Source organism: Fistularia commersonii, chromosome 16 (genome assembly GCF_037954325.1).
Source record: "Fistularia commersonii isolate RoL2024-O1a breed Wild chromosome 16, RoL_Fcom_v1.0, whole genome shotgun sequence".
Classification (NCBI taxonomy): domain Eukaryota; kingdom Metazoa; phylum Chordata; class Actinopteri; order Syngnathiformes; family Fistulariidae; genus Fistularia; species Fistularia commersonii.
This window is the reverse complement of record NC_141299.1, coordinates 6,061,151-6,076,179: the sequence shown is the minus strand read 5'-3', so window position 1 is coordinate 6,076,179 and position 15,029 is coordinate 6,061,151. Positions and strand designations below refer to the sequence as shown.

Here is a 15,029-nt window from a genome sequence, read left to right as displayed (position 1 = left end):
CTTGTCCATTTGATGTAGCCTGTTTTGTTCTCGCCTTGTTCTATCACAGGTTTAATGACCTGTCTGTCTGTTATGTTTTGTTTTTCCAAATAGAAAAAACGCTGCAAGACAAAGTCTTTGGACAAGGTTGAGAATGTGAAGGCAACTGATCCATCTGCTCCTGTCCTCAGTGGGGAAACTAAGTGCAATGGCTTCCACTCATGCCTTCCTGTCCCACTCGCTCCTCCCCCTCCCTCTCTGCCACCAACTCCACCCCCACCCCCCATAGAGGAAGTGTCATCATTGCCCCTCTGCCCCTCCAAGGAACCTCCTTCTGAGACAAGCAGCAGCAGCAGCAGCAGCAGCAGCAGTTCATCCACCCACTCTGAAGAGTCCTTCACAAGCCGCTTGCCCCCTCCAATTGCTGGCCTGTGCAATGGCCACGAGCTACTGCTACCCCTCCAGCAGCCTCCTGCCAAATCCCGTCAGGAGAAGCGCTCGATAAAGCGGCGAAAGTCACGGCAGACAGATCTGCAGTTCCCCTCCATACCAGGGGGTGGTGTTGGATCTCTGCCCAGCCTCCAGCAACTCATGAAGGGAAATAAGGAAATCAGTGTTGGGACCATCAGGGTGACTGCTGTGACTGGACATGTCTGAACACTTATTCAGTGTGTTCACTCTTTTAAACAATTCACTCTTACGTGACTTTATTAACAGAACCATACCTACGTTACATGGTGGAATAGCCAGAAATTGAGGTTACATCCCAAAGAACCACATTTCTCTTGAGAACCTGGAGCAGTCAGCCCCTTACCCACTCCTTTCAAAGACTTTTGTACGGTTATGTGCCTTTATATCTGTTAAAGACCTTTTGATTATAATATAAAAGTCTAAAACCTGGTATTGTTTCAGGATAGAGACACTAGTGGCAAGTTAAACTGTACAAGTCATTTTGTGTCTAAAAGGTTTTTCTCCCCCCTTATAGATAAGCACATTGTCCCACAACAATTGAGTATCATTTACCTTGTGTTTCCTATATTTAGCACAGTAATGAGAAGTGCTGTCTTCATCCCTGTTCCTTCAACAAAGGGCATCAAGAAGAATGAGGCTGCTCTTTTTGATTTAAATGTTTCACATCGTGAACTATGGAGCTTTGCAGTCTACAACTCTAAACTTTCCTGCCTTGTTCTCCCATACTGATATCCATTATGTCTAGTGTTGCATCCTAATGCGACTCCAGGGACCAGTGTCATACAGTCTTTCTCATACTGTGTCTTTCAGTCTTGTCCAAACCAACCAACAAAGCCGAATGAAGAAACAATGTTGCATGAAGTGACACGATCTCCAAATGTTAGTCCTCCGCCAATTTTGAATCCAGCAGCAGCTACCTTGAGATCCTTTTAAGTTGATTACCTTACCTCATAGTTTAACACATGAATCACTTGAGGAGAAATCTTGATGTCTATAGTTCATTTTGTGACTGAAAGATTTGCACGAGTCAGATGTAAGCTCTTTATTTTCTTTTTTGTCTTCATTCGTAACTGAGCCATTCCCTTGTTATCTTTTTTTCATCCTCTCACCAAGATCATCAAGATCACCATGTCAGAGCACATTGTGTTACAAAGCTGAAAGTTTACGTTCTTGGTGCACAAACACCAACATACGCGTCCTACTGGGACCCTGCAGAATAGCCTGAAAGACCAGTTTTATTTATTTATTTATTTTACCTTCTACAGAGTTTTTAACTAAAGGATTGGCTTGTCAGTTGCCTAGTCCTGCAGGGTCACAGCAGTCTATATAGCATGTTACAGAGCGATACTCAGTGGTACAGACACACAGTAGATGGCTCAGTCGCGCCTATATCTGTGGTTTATATATGGAGGTTTCTCATTTATAATTTATACTCTGGCAAATATAGCCGTAGTCATGTCTTGTATCCAAATTGAATATACATCCAACAAGACAAATACTGTCGCACATTGTGAATTTATTAGGATCATCATGCTGCTGTTGCTGTATTTATTGGGTGGCGAAAAGGGCTAAAGACAACATTATTAATGTCTTGTCTTCTATGTGCTTGTTTCAGTCCAGTTATCGGGTCACTTTAACATGATCACATCATGCTTTCATAATTATCTTGCAGCCGATTTATTCCGTATCGAAAGAGTCAGAGTTGCAGATGTTGGAGGGGTGTTCATTTGTCTTTTTAAATATTAAAGTCTTATGTCTTGATGTATGCAATATCTGACTGGCTATTGTTGGTTGGACTTGATAAATTAAATATTTTGTCAGACAAGAGACTTGCTCACAACCCTTCCCACTCAGAATGTTAACACCTCTTCTGAACAGTTTCTTTTAGTTCCTCCTTTCTTTAAATCCACCAGGGTCACCAATTGCACGATTTTCTCTGTAAATGTGAAGAAGATATTAATATTCCAACTTTTATTGAGCACTCTATGTTCCCGTCTTGAGTTTGATCTGTCTATGTGGCTAATTTAATTCTCTTTCCATACATCCTCACTCTGATGTCATTGCCAGTGACCTTTTTTTTCACCCCACAATGAAAAGATGCTTGTGAGGAATAGGATAATGACATTAAAAAAAGGGAATGCAGCAAAGATGGCTATGGAATGAAAAACTTAATGTGACTGTATGTTCACAAGTTGAGCAAATTATAAGTGTGTGTGTGTGTGTGTGTGTGTGTGTGTACACGTGCAAGTGCGTACCCTAGATTTTTTTTTTCAAGTTCTCATGTATATGTGTCATGTTTATAAGAGACTACTCAGAATCTACTTAACTAGTAACACAGCAAATAATGAGAACAGTCGGAGTTTTGTGTGCACTTTGTATGACTCCTCATGCCTTTCTTTTCTACCTTACTTGTTAAGTGCTACCTTTCTTTCCTTTTCCTCTCGGTGATTACTCTCAAAAGCTGCACAGTATTTTCGAGTTACTACAAAACTGTAGTGCCATTAGAAACTGTGAATTTCTAAATAAAATCTTTTTTGCTGCTATTGTTGTCTTTAGCTTCAATTTTGGACTTTATTGCGGCCATATCCAGAGTTGGTAAAACTTGATAAACCGCTGAAGTTTCAAATCACATGCTTTGAAACTCTCAAGAATATTTTTGGAAAATTTATTTCTGGGGGTGTAAGATATACATGAATATAAAGAAATCTATGACTGGAAATGAGTCCAGACATCATGCAGCTCATGCAAGCTTCTTGCATACAAAATAAATAATACATACATAAATTTGTACTTTACTGATAATATATCCCAAATGTGGGCAAAAGTGCATATTGAAAGACTGGTCATTTTAGAAGTTGTGGGTCTACATTAAAAAAAAAAAATAGCACTTGCCTGAATAATAATTTTATAAAGATACAATTAAAATTGAGTTGAGTTGAGTAAGAGAACTGCTTTGGTCTGTTGAAGATTATGATTTAATTGCAGAGGATGATTAGGGTCTTATGTTTGTGTTAAGCTAAACCATGAAACATTTTGCTTATACTGGTTTGTATCTGATATTAAGATAACTGAAATTGACGGTATGTTAGATAGACTGGTATCCTCAGCTACCAACAGTGATAAATTGATTAATTTTGAAGCAACATCATCAACCCTCATCTGTCAGCTGCATGGCAACTGAGCTTTGATGGATATGAAGACCACCTAAATAAATCTGTTTACGAAGTGCTGAAAAGCTCTCACATTTCCAGTGTGATGCCAAGAAGAATACTGGGCTTAGTCCAACCCTTAAATAACACAGACATCATTTGAGAATCCCAAAAGGTGTCCAATAAATAATACATAAGTGAAAGCATCACATAACTGCTTTGTTGAGTTCCATTTCAAAATGCAATGTGGACCTAAAAGCCTATTTGATCTGGATATTTGGATCAGAAACAATAGAAAAATTCAAATCTGACTTTGAAAAAAGCATTTATTTTTTGTGAGGGTGACAGATAAAAATGTTGGGGCAAGTGTGTCAGCTTTGCCATTATTTAGATCTCTTTATACGTAAACTTTGTCTGTACATTAATGTATTATATGCACACATTAAGGTTCAACACATACATAATATACATTTCATTGCGATCGGATGACAAAAGTCCAATTTTAGTTAAATTCATCAAGTTTTTTATTCTGCATCCTTTATCTGACAGTGAATGTGTGTGCAGCATCAACAACATTGACAAGAGTATTAACTTGCTAAAATGGATATATGTTAAGCAACTTTACAAATATACACATGACGCATAGACAAACATGTAAAATGCTAAGAGAAATCAGGACAGGATAAAATAAAGGCACACCACGGTATCAGTATTTATTACAGCAATTCTAAAGCCCAGAAGCAAAATCTTCAAATTATTACTAATTTAATCATTACCCTACAGAGATATCCACATCCTCAGGCCTTGTGCAGGATTTTTAAGCTAAAGAGAAGCAGCCAAGATGTGATATCAGGGACTATTATAAGAAGCAACATGTCTATGGAATAACAACATACAGAAACATAAATGAAAACAATATAACAGATACAAGCCCTCTATAGACCACCATCAAAATTATTAAAGGAAAATGTTACCTTTTTTACTGTCTGAATTGCATTTACAGGCTTCAGATTCCCACATCACACTTGTCTCTGCCAAGTGCTAAAGGGACACATGCATGAGAAACAATCCAAGTGGTGAATGCACATACAGGATTGGCCAAGGCAAGTGGAAAAATACAATCTAGAATATAGTTCTTTTAACAGTGATGAAATTACATTTAGAAGTAAAATTCAAATTTCGACACTCTACTAAAAACAAAAAAATAATGTTTGCTTCTGTTCGATAAAGACCAGTGTTAAATGATGTGCTCTCATTAGCCATATTTATGGTTATTTTAAGTTATACAAACTAAGGTGTGTCTTATATGCTCCCATATTATATTGTTTACAATCTGTTTTTGTATGAGCTTGTATCGTAAGCCGTACATTTAGTTTCAAATGACGTCGCTGTCGTAAATCTCTTGTCGTCTATGGAGACACGCTACATCAGTCCCAGGGACTTTACGGCAGTATTTGTTTTTCGAGCGTGGTGGGAGCAGTTGTACTGCCGTTAACTGGACATACCATGGCTACTGAAGTGGCTTTACAAGTTCTATGAATAAGTCAATAAATGCAACATATGAAACCGTTTCCTCCCTGTAATTCTTCCCATGGCTGACGAAGAAGAAAAGAACACCCCTGCAATGGTAAATAAACTGAACATCTAACAACCACAATACATTAACACGTTGTCATGTTATCGTCGCCCATGCAATATAACAGTGTTCATCCGAGTTTCCTCCAAGCCAGCACTCAAAGTACTTGCAACCCGAAATCTCTTGGATCCATTTATCCATCTGGACCACTGTGGATCATGTGGCTTGGAAAAGTTGTTTGGATGCTAAACGTAGCGCTCGGTCCTGCCATTATTCTCCGTTGTTTCGCGTATAGAAACTAGGGACATTCCTTACTGCCTCGCCGCATCTACAGGACTTCTGATACCATGTCGTAGTAATAACAATGTGTCATTTTAACAGAACAATAACCTCCAAAAATAACATAACTCTGCCTCCAGAATAACAGCTGTTGTGTTGACATAACACTAACGTTAGTAAAATCTCGAGTACCCCGTCGAACAAGAAATATAAGACACGTTTTCAGAGGTTGTCGGCCATCCAGGCCATGGTTAATTCTTGTCAAAATCTTCTTCTTGTAGCAACCGGACTTAATTTTCTTCACAGAAGAAGTTTCACCTCATCCGTGAGGTTTGTTGAGTTCCAAGCTCAACTGAAAAACTGAAGTGAAGTTGTAACTTCCGGCCGGCGGGTGTCGCTGTGAGTGACGCCACTTCCGTTCCTTCTGCCCTCCCATGTTTACGTTCCAGCAACATGGAGGATGAGCTGGATGTTGACATCGAGGGAGACGAGTTTGACAGCAATGTTAGGTAAATACTCACCATTTTACGTTTAAAATCGTATTATTCATTAACTCACTAGCTTTAGTGCTCAGTGGTTTGGGTTTTTGATTCACCCTGATAGTGCAAGCTAAACACGCATCTCGCGAACAGATAAAGTTAGCTGTGAAGACAAGTAGCAAACACGCAGACAAGTAGCAAAGCTCCTGGGCCCTTCAGGTTAATTTATGAAACCCACCTATGCGTCGATTTCAGTGATCTGGATGGAGGGGGGTTAAACATACCGGAGAACTTCATACAGTCCGCCTGGAAGGGCAGCGCCGGGATATTGGTATGGCTTCATGAAGCACGGTGCTTCTGCCGTGTCTCATCTTACTGCGTATTGTGCTTGAGCTGATATCGTTTCTTGTTGTTTTTTATATTTATTTGTTTGTCTTTGTTTTTAACTCGCAGCCGTGGGAGCTTGACAGTTCGATCAGTGCTGAAAACAAAGAGGTGATAGAGAGAATGCTGCTGGAGGAACAGTATCCTTCTTTTTCCCAATCCCCACTGATGCACATAATCATGAGATTTGAGTAAAACCCTGTGGCTTCTGTTCTGCACGACGACGAGATTCTTTACAAGACACGATATTGATTATTAGTGAAAGAAATGCTAGTTTCGAAAATTTGGATTCATGTGAAGTGAACCTATATCCATCAAAAATAATTATTTTTCATACATTTCTTTATATTATTGTAGTTATCCATAGATCATAACAGATACAAGGTATGATTAATTGCCCTAACATGTTCTCAGATGTATAAGATGCATGGCAGATGAGGTTAACGGTGAATGCAGTTACAGATTTAAAGATAAATAATATTATTTTTATACATAAAAGTCAAGAAAACTAATAACTTATCAGAAGGCTGAGTTTAGTAATGCCTTTTATGGTTTGCTCTTTTTTACAGAAAGTGTGTCTCTTATTGGCCTATTCTAACTCACCGAAAATAAATAATTGCATTTATTTATAGGGTGCTTATCCACCCATCCATCCATCTTTGTCTACTGCTTAGCCTATTTAGGAGTTTAGGGGATGCTGGAGCCTATCCCAGGTGCCAGTGGGGTGAGAGGCGGTGTACAGCCGACGCGCGGTCAGTCGCAGGGCCACATATGTACACAGACAGACAGCCACTCACTCTCTCACTTGCACCTCCGGGCAATTCTCTCAATTTTTCAGGGTGCTTATTTATCTGGTTAATTGATGAAATCATCCTGAGAAAAAATATTGAATGTCTAAACTCATGGCTGATAACTAGTTGACTCCTATTATTGCCATTGCGACCAATCTATTAAATATATTTAAGGCTTAACTTACTAAAATGTTAACACTATATGCTGGTGTTTTTAGCTGATCATTGGTTAAAACAAAAGTAATTAGCCTCAAGAGAGGCTGATAATGTTAAAGCTTTTGTTTTTATCAACTATCTTACAGATACATAACTATTCACTATTAAGCCTTTATAGATATTTTGCATCTTGAATAATACCTTGACAGAGACAGGAAAAAGTAATCTAATAAACAAAAAGCCATTCTGTCTTGTTGAGGGTTGTATATCTGGCTAAAATAATCAATTTTCAAGAATGTCTAAATACGCTTGTGAAATTTTTGACAGAAACAGAAAAATAAAGAGTTTATACGGATAATGTGTCTAATTACTCATGACTGCTAATTTACTTTTGCATAAATCTGCATCATTAGCCAGGTACAATCTCAGAGTTCCTACTAAACCTGAAGAAATGTTGATCAACTTTCCAGTGTGGGTTAACATAGGATCCATCCATTCATTGTCTGCTGCTTATCCTGCACTCAGGGTTGCAGGAAATAGAAGACAAGTTTGATTTTAATTTGTTTTATAATTATTGGATGTTATTGAAGGGTGTATTTTTTCACAACTACAAGATTATTCTCCTTCCTGAACTCCCCTAAACACAGATCTTTGTAATTATTTTGATTAAGATGATGAAAATGTGAAGTTTTGTGAAAAGGAAAAGTTGTTTACTTTCATGACTGTTACTACTTTATGTGTTATAAAGTTTATATCACAACTTACTAAGGTAATAATAAGGAATTACTGAAAGATGAGCAAGACCTAAGGCCTGATAGTACTTTAAAACCCACAACAGAGGTTTAACCTACCAATAAGCTATAGCTACAATTTTTCCTAAAAATCCATAAAACCGCTTCACGTGTTTATTTCCTTCAATTAATCAATTACTTTTATTTATCAAAAAAAAAAATCCATGTCTGAAATCTAAATGATAGACGCCCTTGTGACAAATGAGTAGATTTTTTTTTTCCTAGAAGTTTCCCTGAAAATGAGATAAAGCTCATTGAAAGTACTGTGTTACTGCTCCTTAGATTTTAAGATGTGTGTGCTTTTTTACAGTGCTGTTGTTCCTCAACAAATTGCAGGTATTATTTGACAGGGCAGGAGATTCCCAAACATATTTGGAGTCATGATGCAAACAACAAGCCTCAAGAAAAGAAGTAAGTCATATCAGCTTTTAACATTCACTTGAATGTAACACTACATTCCCATTCGGGTGGACTCATCACTCTGTAACAGTCAAGGACACTACTCTAGCCAGCGTTTTCTTCTACCCCAATATAAATTTTTAGTTTATAAAATTTTACATTTTTCAGTTTATATCTCACATGGTACTCTGCACTTCGCAAACATGATGGAAGTAAAGGTTCACAGCACTCCCTTCTACTGGTCACTACAGACTGCCGCAAGTTTGTTTTACTCTATTATTCAATAATGTGGGTAATAGTGGTTTTAGAGGAAAAGCAGATTTTTATTATACAGCATTTTATGGGATTTCTGATGTAAAGCTTCACCATTTAATCAATTAGTCAATCAGTGTTATCTTTCTCTCTCAGCTAATTTTGCTAATATTGATGGTTGGCTGATGTGGAGATTTTCATGAAAAGTGTAATTCAGACATTCATTGTTTTTTTCAAAATCAGTTTCAAGAAGTGCGATACCAACTATATGATTTGGAACGTGGATGATGGTGTTGCTGTGCTATTTTGAAGTTTTCTTAACCAAGCAAAATGTCTCCTTAGAACATTCGCATGGCTACATTCAACACAATACCACTTGTACGCTTCTTTGGATTTTAAAACCAACCTGATATATAAAATGTAAATGAATTTCTGATATTAATTTCTTTTCTTCTAAAATCACAGTGAATACTAATATGTTTTAGTTAATATTCAACAATATTAAGTGTACAGATTAGCTCTAGTTATGACAGCATTTAGTACCTCAGTTTTAAGCCTATTCTTTGATACTGCAATTTTTTCAATACCAAATATCAGTCTTGATATTGATCCCAAAGACTCTTCTTGAGTGTTCTAAGGTGTGTAGATTTCATATTGCTGTGTGCTGTCTTTGGTGTCATATGTTTTTTTATATCCAGAATTATATATGTTTGTGTTCCTTTTCCATGAAATTACAAAACATTGTTTGAATGTCATCATTCTTGTCAAAGTCTTCTTATCATAGCAACTGGACATTATTTTCTTCCCTTGAAGATATCCTGAAGTCCAATATGTGTCAAACTCACTGAAATCACACTGTAATTTCTTCAATCCTGAAGAGGCATCTCGGCTGAGAGATGAAACATCTTCAAGGGAAGAAAATCAAGTCCTGTTGCTACAATAAGAAGATTTTGACAAGATTTGACCATGACCTGGATGACTGAGAACCTCCACAAACAATGTCACCATTCATACAATGCTGCTGTGTTGGATGCTTAGGTCTCCAGCCAAAGCCTCAGCCTCCTCTTCCTCCTCTCGATGGTCAAAACAAGAGAAAGAATTGTTTGAGCAAGGACTGGTAAGCCCCCCCCAAATACATCCCAGTATCACATTTGACACTGAAAATTATAACCGACTGGCTTTGCTTTTCGCCAGGCCCAGTTTGGCCGAAGATGGACAAAGATTTCTAAGTTGGTCGGTGGCCGAACTGTTCTTCAAGTCAAGAGTTATGCCAGACAGTATTTTAAGCACAAGGTGAGTTTTCTTGCATTTACTCTTTGTTATTCTTTCAACTAAAAAGCGCCCGTATCTACTAGATTTCAGTTTCTTACTGTACGTATGCCTTGAAAAACTGTAAAATGTTTTCTTCAATAAATTGCATTCCACAAGCAGGATTCTGGAATGAGATTTAAAAAATGTCTATCTTCTTTACTCTCTATTCCAGGCAAAGTCCCAAACTGCATTTGCAGCTCCCTCTATTGGATCCAGTTTGCAAGTCCACCCCTCAGAGCCTGCATCCAGTCATGTATCCACACTGGTCAACACAGTGCGCATAGAGAGACTATCTGAAGATGAGGACGTGGATATCACAGATGACTTCAGTGATGATGGAAAGGCCAATGACAAACAGCTTGATCAAACTCAAAAAAACAGTCCAAAAGAAGAACCCAGACGGAGTCCGGCTGACACAGAGGACCATGCTAGGAAAGAATCACCTGGCATACCATCTGCTTCTTTATTTTCGTGCTCAAAGGAGCCTGGTGTGATTGAGCTTAATGAGAAAGATGCTTTGTTGCCAGACCTTTCAAAAGGCACGCTGGCAGCAGAAGGAACAGATTCTAAATCCGTGAATGATAATCATGAAGGAAAAACAAGTCGAGAGGGAGAGACAGGCAATAATGGAGCAGGTACGATGACGTCATGATGACCGCATATAACTTTTAGGACTTGTTTATGAAATACTGTGCTTGACTTCATAGAATATTCGGATAAAGAGGCAACTGATGCTGAGGAGGAGGAGGATGAGGATGAGGAGGAGCTGAAAGTCCCTGAGCAGGAAATAGAAATGGACATGGAGACCATCACTGAAGATGAAAAGCAAGCCATCCCTGAATTCTTTGAAGGGCGACCATCTAAGACCCCAGAAAGATATCTGAAAATCAGAAACTACATCCTGGATCAATGGTAAAACTCAAAACGCGCCTGTTTACAGCAGCAGGTGGATTAACAAACCAGCCTGAGTGAATTACTGCCATTTGTGTTTGACAGGCTCAAGAGCAAGCCCAAGTACCTGAACAAGACATCAGTTCGCCCTGGCCTGAAGAACTGTGGCGATGTCAACTGCATAGGGAGAATACACACCTACCTGGAACTCATTGGAGCCATTAATTTTAGCTGTGGTAAACCCTCTAAACCTGTATTGCTTTAATTCAGTGTGTTCTATAACATAGAACTCCTCTTCACTTTTTTTTCCTATCTGTTTTAGAGCAAGCAGTGTATAATCGCCCAAGGGTGGTGGACCGTTCCCGGCAGAAGGATGGGAAAGAAGTACTGGAGGCTTATCAACTTGCACAAAGACTGCAGAGCATGGTAGGTGTCCTTTACGGGTGTCTTGCCAAAAAAATCTATATTGCGAGATTTTCAGACTTATTGAAGTGTCTGAATGCAGCGGACCAGGAAGCGGCGTGTGAGGGACACATGGGGAAACTGGTGTGACCCTAAAGACTTGGAAGGACAGACATATGAGGTCTGTAGACTTGAACACAGACACTGACCAGATCAGGGCTTTAAGCTTTTTTCTGATCTTATTTTAATTATATCACCATTAGCATCTCAGTGTAGAGGAACTAGCTATGGAGAGGAGGGGCATGAAGAAGCAGCCGAAACCCTGCAAGATGCCCAGACTTAAAGGGTGAGAGATGACAATGCACAGCATAAGACAAATTCTTAGCAGCATTGTATTTTGACCATTTTGTATAAGTAATAAATGTCATCCCTTTAGGACTTTTGATCCCTTCCAGCTGATTCCCTGTTGGTCTTTTGGAGAAGATGTACAGGTTAATGACATCTTTTCTTTTATAAAGTAATAACACAAAGGTGACCGCAAAGTTGTTGGAAATGAGAAAAGAGTCAAATGTTTTCGAGAGAGCAAGGTGTCATACTCAGTTGATGTTTGCTAAACACTGACCCGAGTCTCTGTTAAACTAATGAATCAGATATTAAATTATCTATACCACTGCATTATTGTTGAAAGGCCCATGTTTTTCTATTCCCCCAGGAACCATTTCAGGTTGTCGTCTGCGCTGAGACGCTTCTAATCATGGACATGGTACACCCAGATTTGGTTAACTTTTGTGCTTTTATACAAATAAATTTAGATGTTTTGTTTCCATGTTCTCTAATAATGCTGGTTAAAAGATAGTTTTTCTCTATTGTAATCCTTAGCATGCTCATGTCTCACGAGGGGAGGTCATTGGACTGCTAGGAGGCTCTTTCAACGAGAAGGAGAAAGTGCTGAAGGTAGGAGGATTTGAGAGCTTGACAAAATGTTTTATTTTGCCAACTGACTGAATCAATGAGCTTGTCTTCATTGGTGCAGGTCTGTGTGGCAGAGCCATGTAACAGTGTGAGCACAGGCTTGCAGTGTGAGATGGACCCAGTGTCTCAAACACAGGCCTGTGACATCTTGTCTTCCCTGGGCTTCAGTGTAGTGGGCTGGTACCACTCACACCCCTCCTTTCACCCCAACCCTTCAGTCCGGGATATCAATACACAGGATCAGTTCCAGGTCAGAGAGGAAAATGGAGGAGGATGTGTCCTGTAATGTTTTGGTCTGATTTAGTTTTTCCATGTTCCAGAGTTATTTTTCTCGTGGGGGCGCCCCATTTATTGGGATGATTGTGAGCCCATATGACCCAGCCAATCCTTCTCCCCATTCCCAAACTACATGTTTGCTGGTGAAAGAGAGCCAGGAGGCCTCAGAATCAAAGAGTATGGAAATCACACAAACCACCCACAAGACAAGACTTTCAATAAAACTTTGAAATATAGCTTACCAATTATCCTGTTGTTTATTTCTCCCCAGAGCTGCCCTACAAATTTGACTTCTTGCCTTCGCAAGACATTCCAGACTGGGGACAGACATTGAGGAGAGCGTTGTGGATCATCCACAAATACTCACAAACACCTGGGTAGTGAGACACAATGCTGAAATATGTGAAAATATTGCTTAATGCTTTGATATTTACTTTAATGTATTGTTTGTAAAATGTAAGGTGAAATGTATTTATTTCTCAAATGTCTCTGCCCTGATAGGAGTGTGCAGATGGACAGGTTTTTCCGGAGGGACTCCCATCTCACATGTCTGGAAAAGGTCAGTTTACTCATCCTAGATCAGACTTGGGCATTCTATGGCCCATGGGTCACATCCAGCCCTTTGAGTGCCCCTTTCCAGCGCGTGAGATCAATCAGAACATGATTGAAAAAACATTAATTCCATTCGTGTTTGTGTTGCTTTCATTTAGAAAACGGTGCCATTTTTTAGGTTAGGACACACATACTTTGTTAACTGCAGTGGGTGATGCTAACAAGTTGACCCTCAAAATGTCAGCTCATGCAAAAAAAAGAAAAGTTGATGCCAAACGTCGCATTTTCAACAAGACATATATATATGTGTGTGTATATATATACATATATTTACAGAGGTCAAAGGTAAAGCAGTGTTGCATAAGGATTGCAATTTGAACGGTCACTACTTTACCACACATGAGGGTGGGTATAAAAACTTGTCTGATGAAGGTAGTCAGATGCTTTGCTAGCTAAACTGCAAAACCAACAAGGATTTTTTACAAAGCTTTTCACACCTAGAAATGCAGCTGTCAAGACAAGTTACATGATGCGGAGGTTTAGGAGATGGCAGGAATTTCAGAGCTTCCCCTGAAGGACAGAGCAGTTAGCGTTGATTTTTTTTTTTCAGGCTTTGGATAAGTGCTGCAATGTTCACAACACTACTCAGCTACTCATCTTGTCACGTGGTATAACTGCAGACTCTAAAATCATGTTCATGTATGTGAACGGACATTCTCAGTGATGAAGTTCAACAAATCCAGATACAGATCCTCCATCACAGCTGTCCTTCATATACCCACTATAGATATTCACACGGATTTTGATGCACTTGTTTAAGTCCAAGTCAGACTGGATTTCTCTAACTGAACAAGTAAAAAGAACTGAATAAAAAGGACATTGCAAAACACCTTTTTTAGTCAACAAGTTAAAAATAAAAGGGTTCAAAACACTGATGTAATGATTTTTTTCTCTTTACTGTCTATTACTTCTAAAGGTGTATTTTCCTGTTTGATCTCCATCATAATTTGATATATTTATGTGAATATTCACAGAATAAAAAAAATTACTGCCATTTACAATGGGATATAGTTAATATTGAGCAGCATTAAGTTAAGGTGCCACTTCAACATAATTCGGGTTTCTGGCCTTTTGTAAAAACTGAATCGCCCACCGCTGTTCTAGATTTTGTTTTTGAATTAGTTTTACTTTTCAGAAGACAAAGAAAAAAAAGGAAAATATCCAAAATAGCTATCCATGTTTTGTCTAAAACATTTAAAACCTGAATACGGTAAGACACCGTATGACCCCTTATACAGTGTTTGATGCCAGAATTTCAGAATGCACAGCAACCCTGGTTTCCAAAATGTTAAGATATTCTAATTAATGGTTCTCTGCTTTTGCTGGTTAAGCGTCTCAGTTAAATATCTTCTCACCTACTCCCACCAGATGCTGTCCTCGCTGGCCAGGTACCTGGAGCCCTTGCCAGAGGATGAGGGAGATTCTTTCCTCAACCAGATCAACGCTCTGTTCCAGTCAGACTTTATTGCCAAACAACAGTCGTACGACCAGGATGAAGGGGAACCGTTAAATATCTCACTCAAACCCATCGACTCTGGTGACCTCGGAAGAGGAGACTCAGATCAGGAAAATGCTGCAGACATCTGCACACAAGCCACCCCTCAGACTCCAACCCCCGAGACCAACCACCTCACAGTGTTACATATGGGCTCTGTGTTATCAACTGAACATGATTATTTACTGTGATTGATATTATGATATACTATGTAATACTTACTCAGTACAAATAGATTGTTAATGGATTTTGGTTGAATTCAGCCTGTGAATGATTTCAATAAATGTCCACATTTAGATGACATCAATGTGTTTGGAACCCTTACATCACTGCTCATTTAATCCCATTTTGAATAAGGAGTGTC

The 15,029-nt window shown here is 38.9% G+C and overlaps 2 protein-coding genes across 5 annotated transcripts in view; both read left to right on the top strand.

Moving 5' to 3' along the window:
- suco (SUN domain containing ossification factor) overlaps window positions 1–2,991 on the top strand; it is a 35,594-nt gene extending 32,603 nt beyond the window's left edge. For all 4 annotated transcript variants that reach the window (XM_086162412.1, XM_086162411.1, XM_086162410.1 and 1 more), the window contains one exon: window positions 94–2,991. In XM_086162412.1, the coding sequence (XP_086018538.1) occupies window positions 94–636 (543 nt within the window). In that variant the 3' untranslated portion in view covers window positions 637–2,991. The remainder of the gene's footprint in view (window positions 1–93) is intronic.
- A 2,059-nt stretch (window positions 2,992–5,050) lies between these two features.
- On the top strand, window positions 5,051–14,968 carry mysm1 (Myb-like, SWIRM and MPN domains 1). The gene is made up of 21 exons (XM_086161908.1): window positions 5,051–5,226; window positions 5,736–5,963; window positions 6,189–6,264; window positions 6,387–6,457; window positions 8,392–8,466; window positions 9,745–9,823; window positions 9,901–9,999; window positions 10,190–10,652; window positions 10,725–10,929; window positions 11,014–11,144; window positions 11,231–11,334; window positions 11,414–11,491; window positions 11,574–11,656; window positions 11,747–11,801; window positions 12,023–12,073; window positions 12,190–12,264; window positions 12,344–12,532; window positions 12,603–12,735; window positions 12,830–12,935; window positions 13,060–13,117; window positions 14,539–14,968. The coding sequence occupies exons 2-21, from the start codon at window positions 5,908–5,910 to the stop codon at window positions 14,854–14,856; spliced, it is 2,505 nt and encodes an 834-aa protein (XP_086018034.1). The 5' UTR covers window positions 5,051–5,226; window positions 5,736–5,907; the 3' UTR covers window positions 14,857–14,968.
- Window positions 14,969–15,029: the final 61 nt, after the last annotated feature.

Coding starts and splice junctions, on each gene's coding strand:
- mysm1 (XM_086161908.1), top strand. CDS start 5,908: ATGGAGGATGAGCTGGATGTTGACATCGAGGGAGACGAGTTTGACAGC. Junction 10,000..10,189: donor GACAGTATTTTAAGCACAAG/GTGAGTTTTCTT, acceptor TCTCTATTCCAG/GCAAAGTCCCAAACTGCATT. Junction 11,657..11,746: donor AAGATGCCCAGACTTAAAGG/GTGAGAGATGAC, acceptor TCATCCCTTTAG/GACTTTTGATCCCTTCCAGC.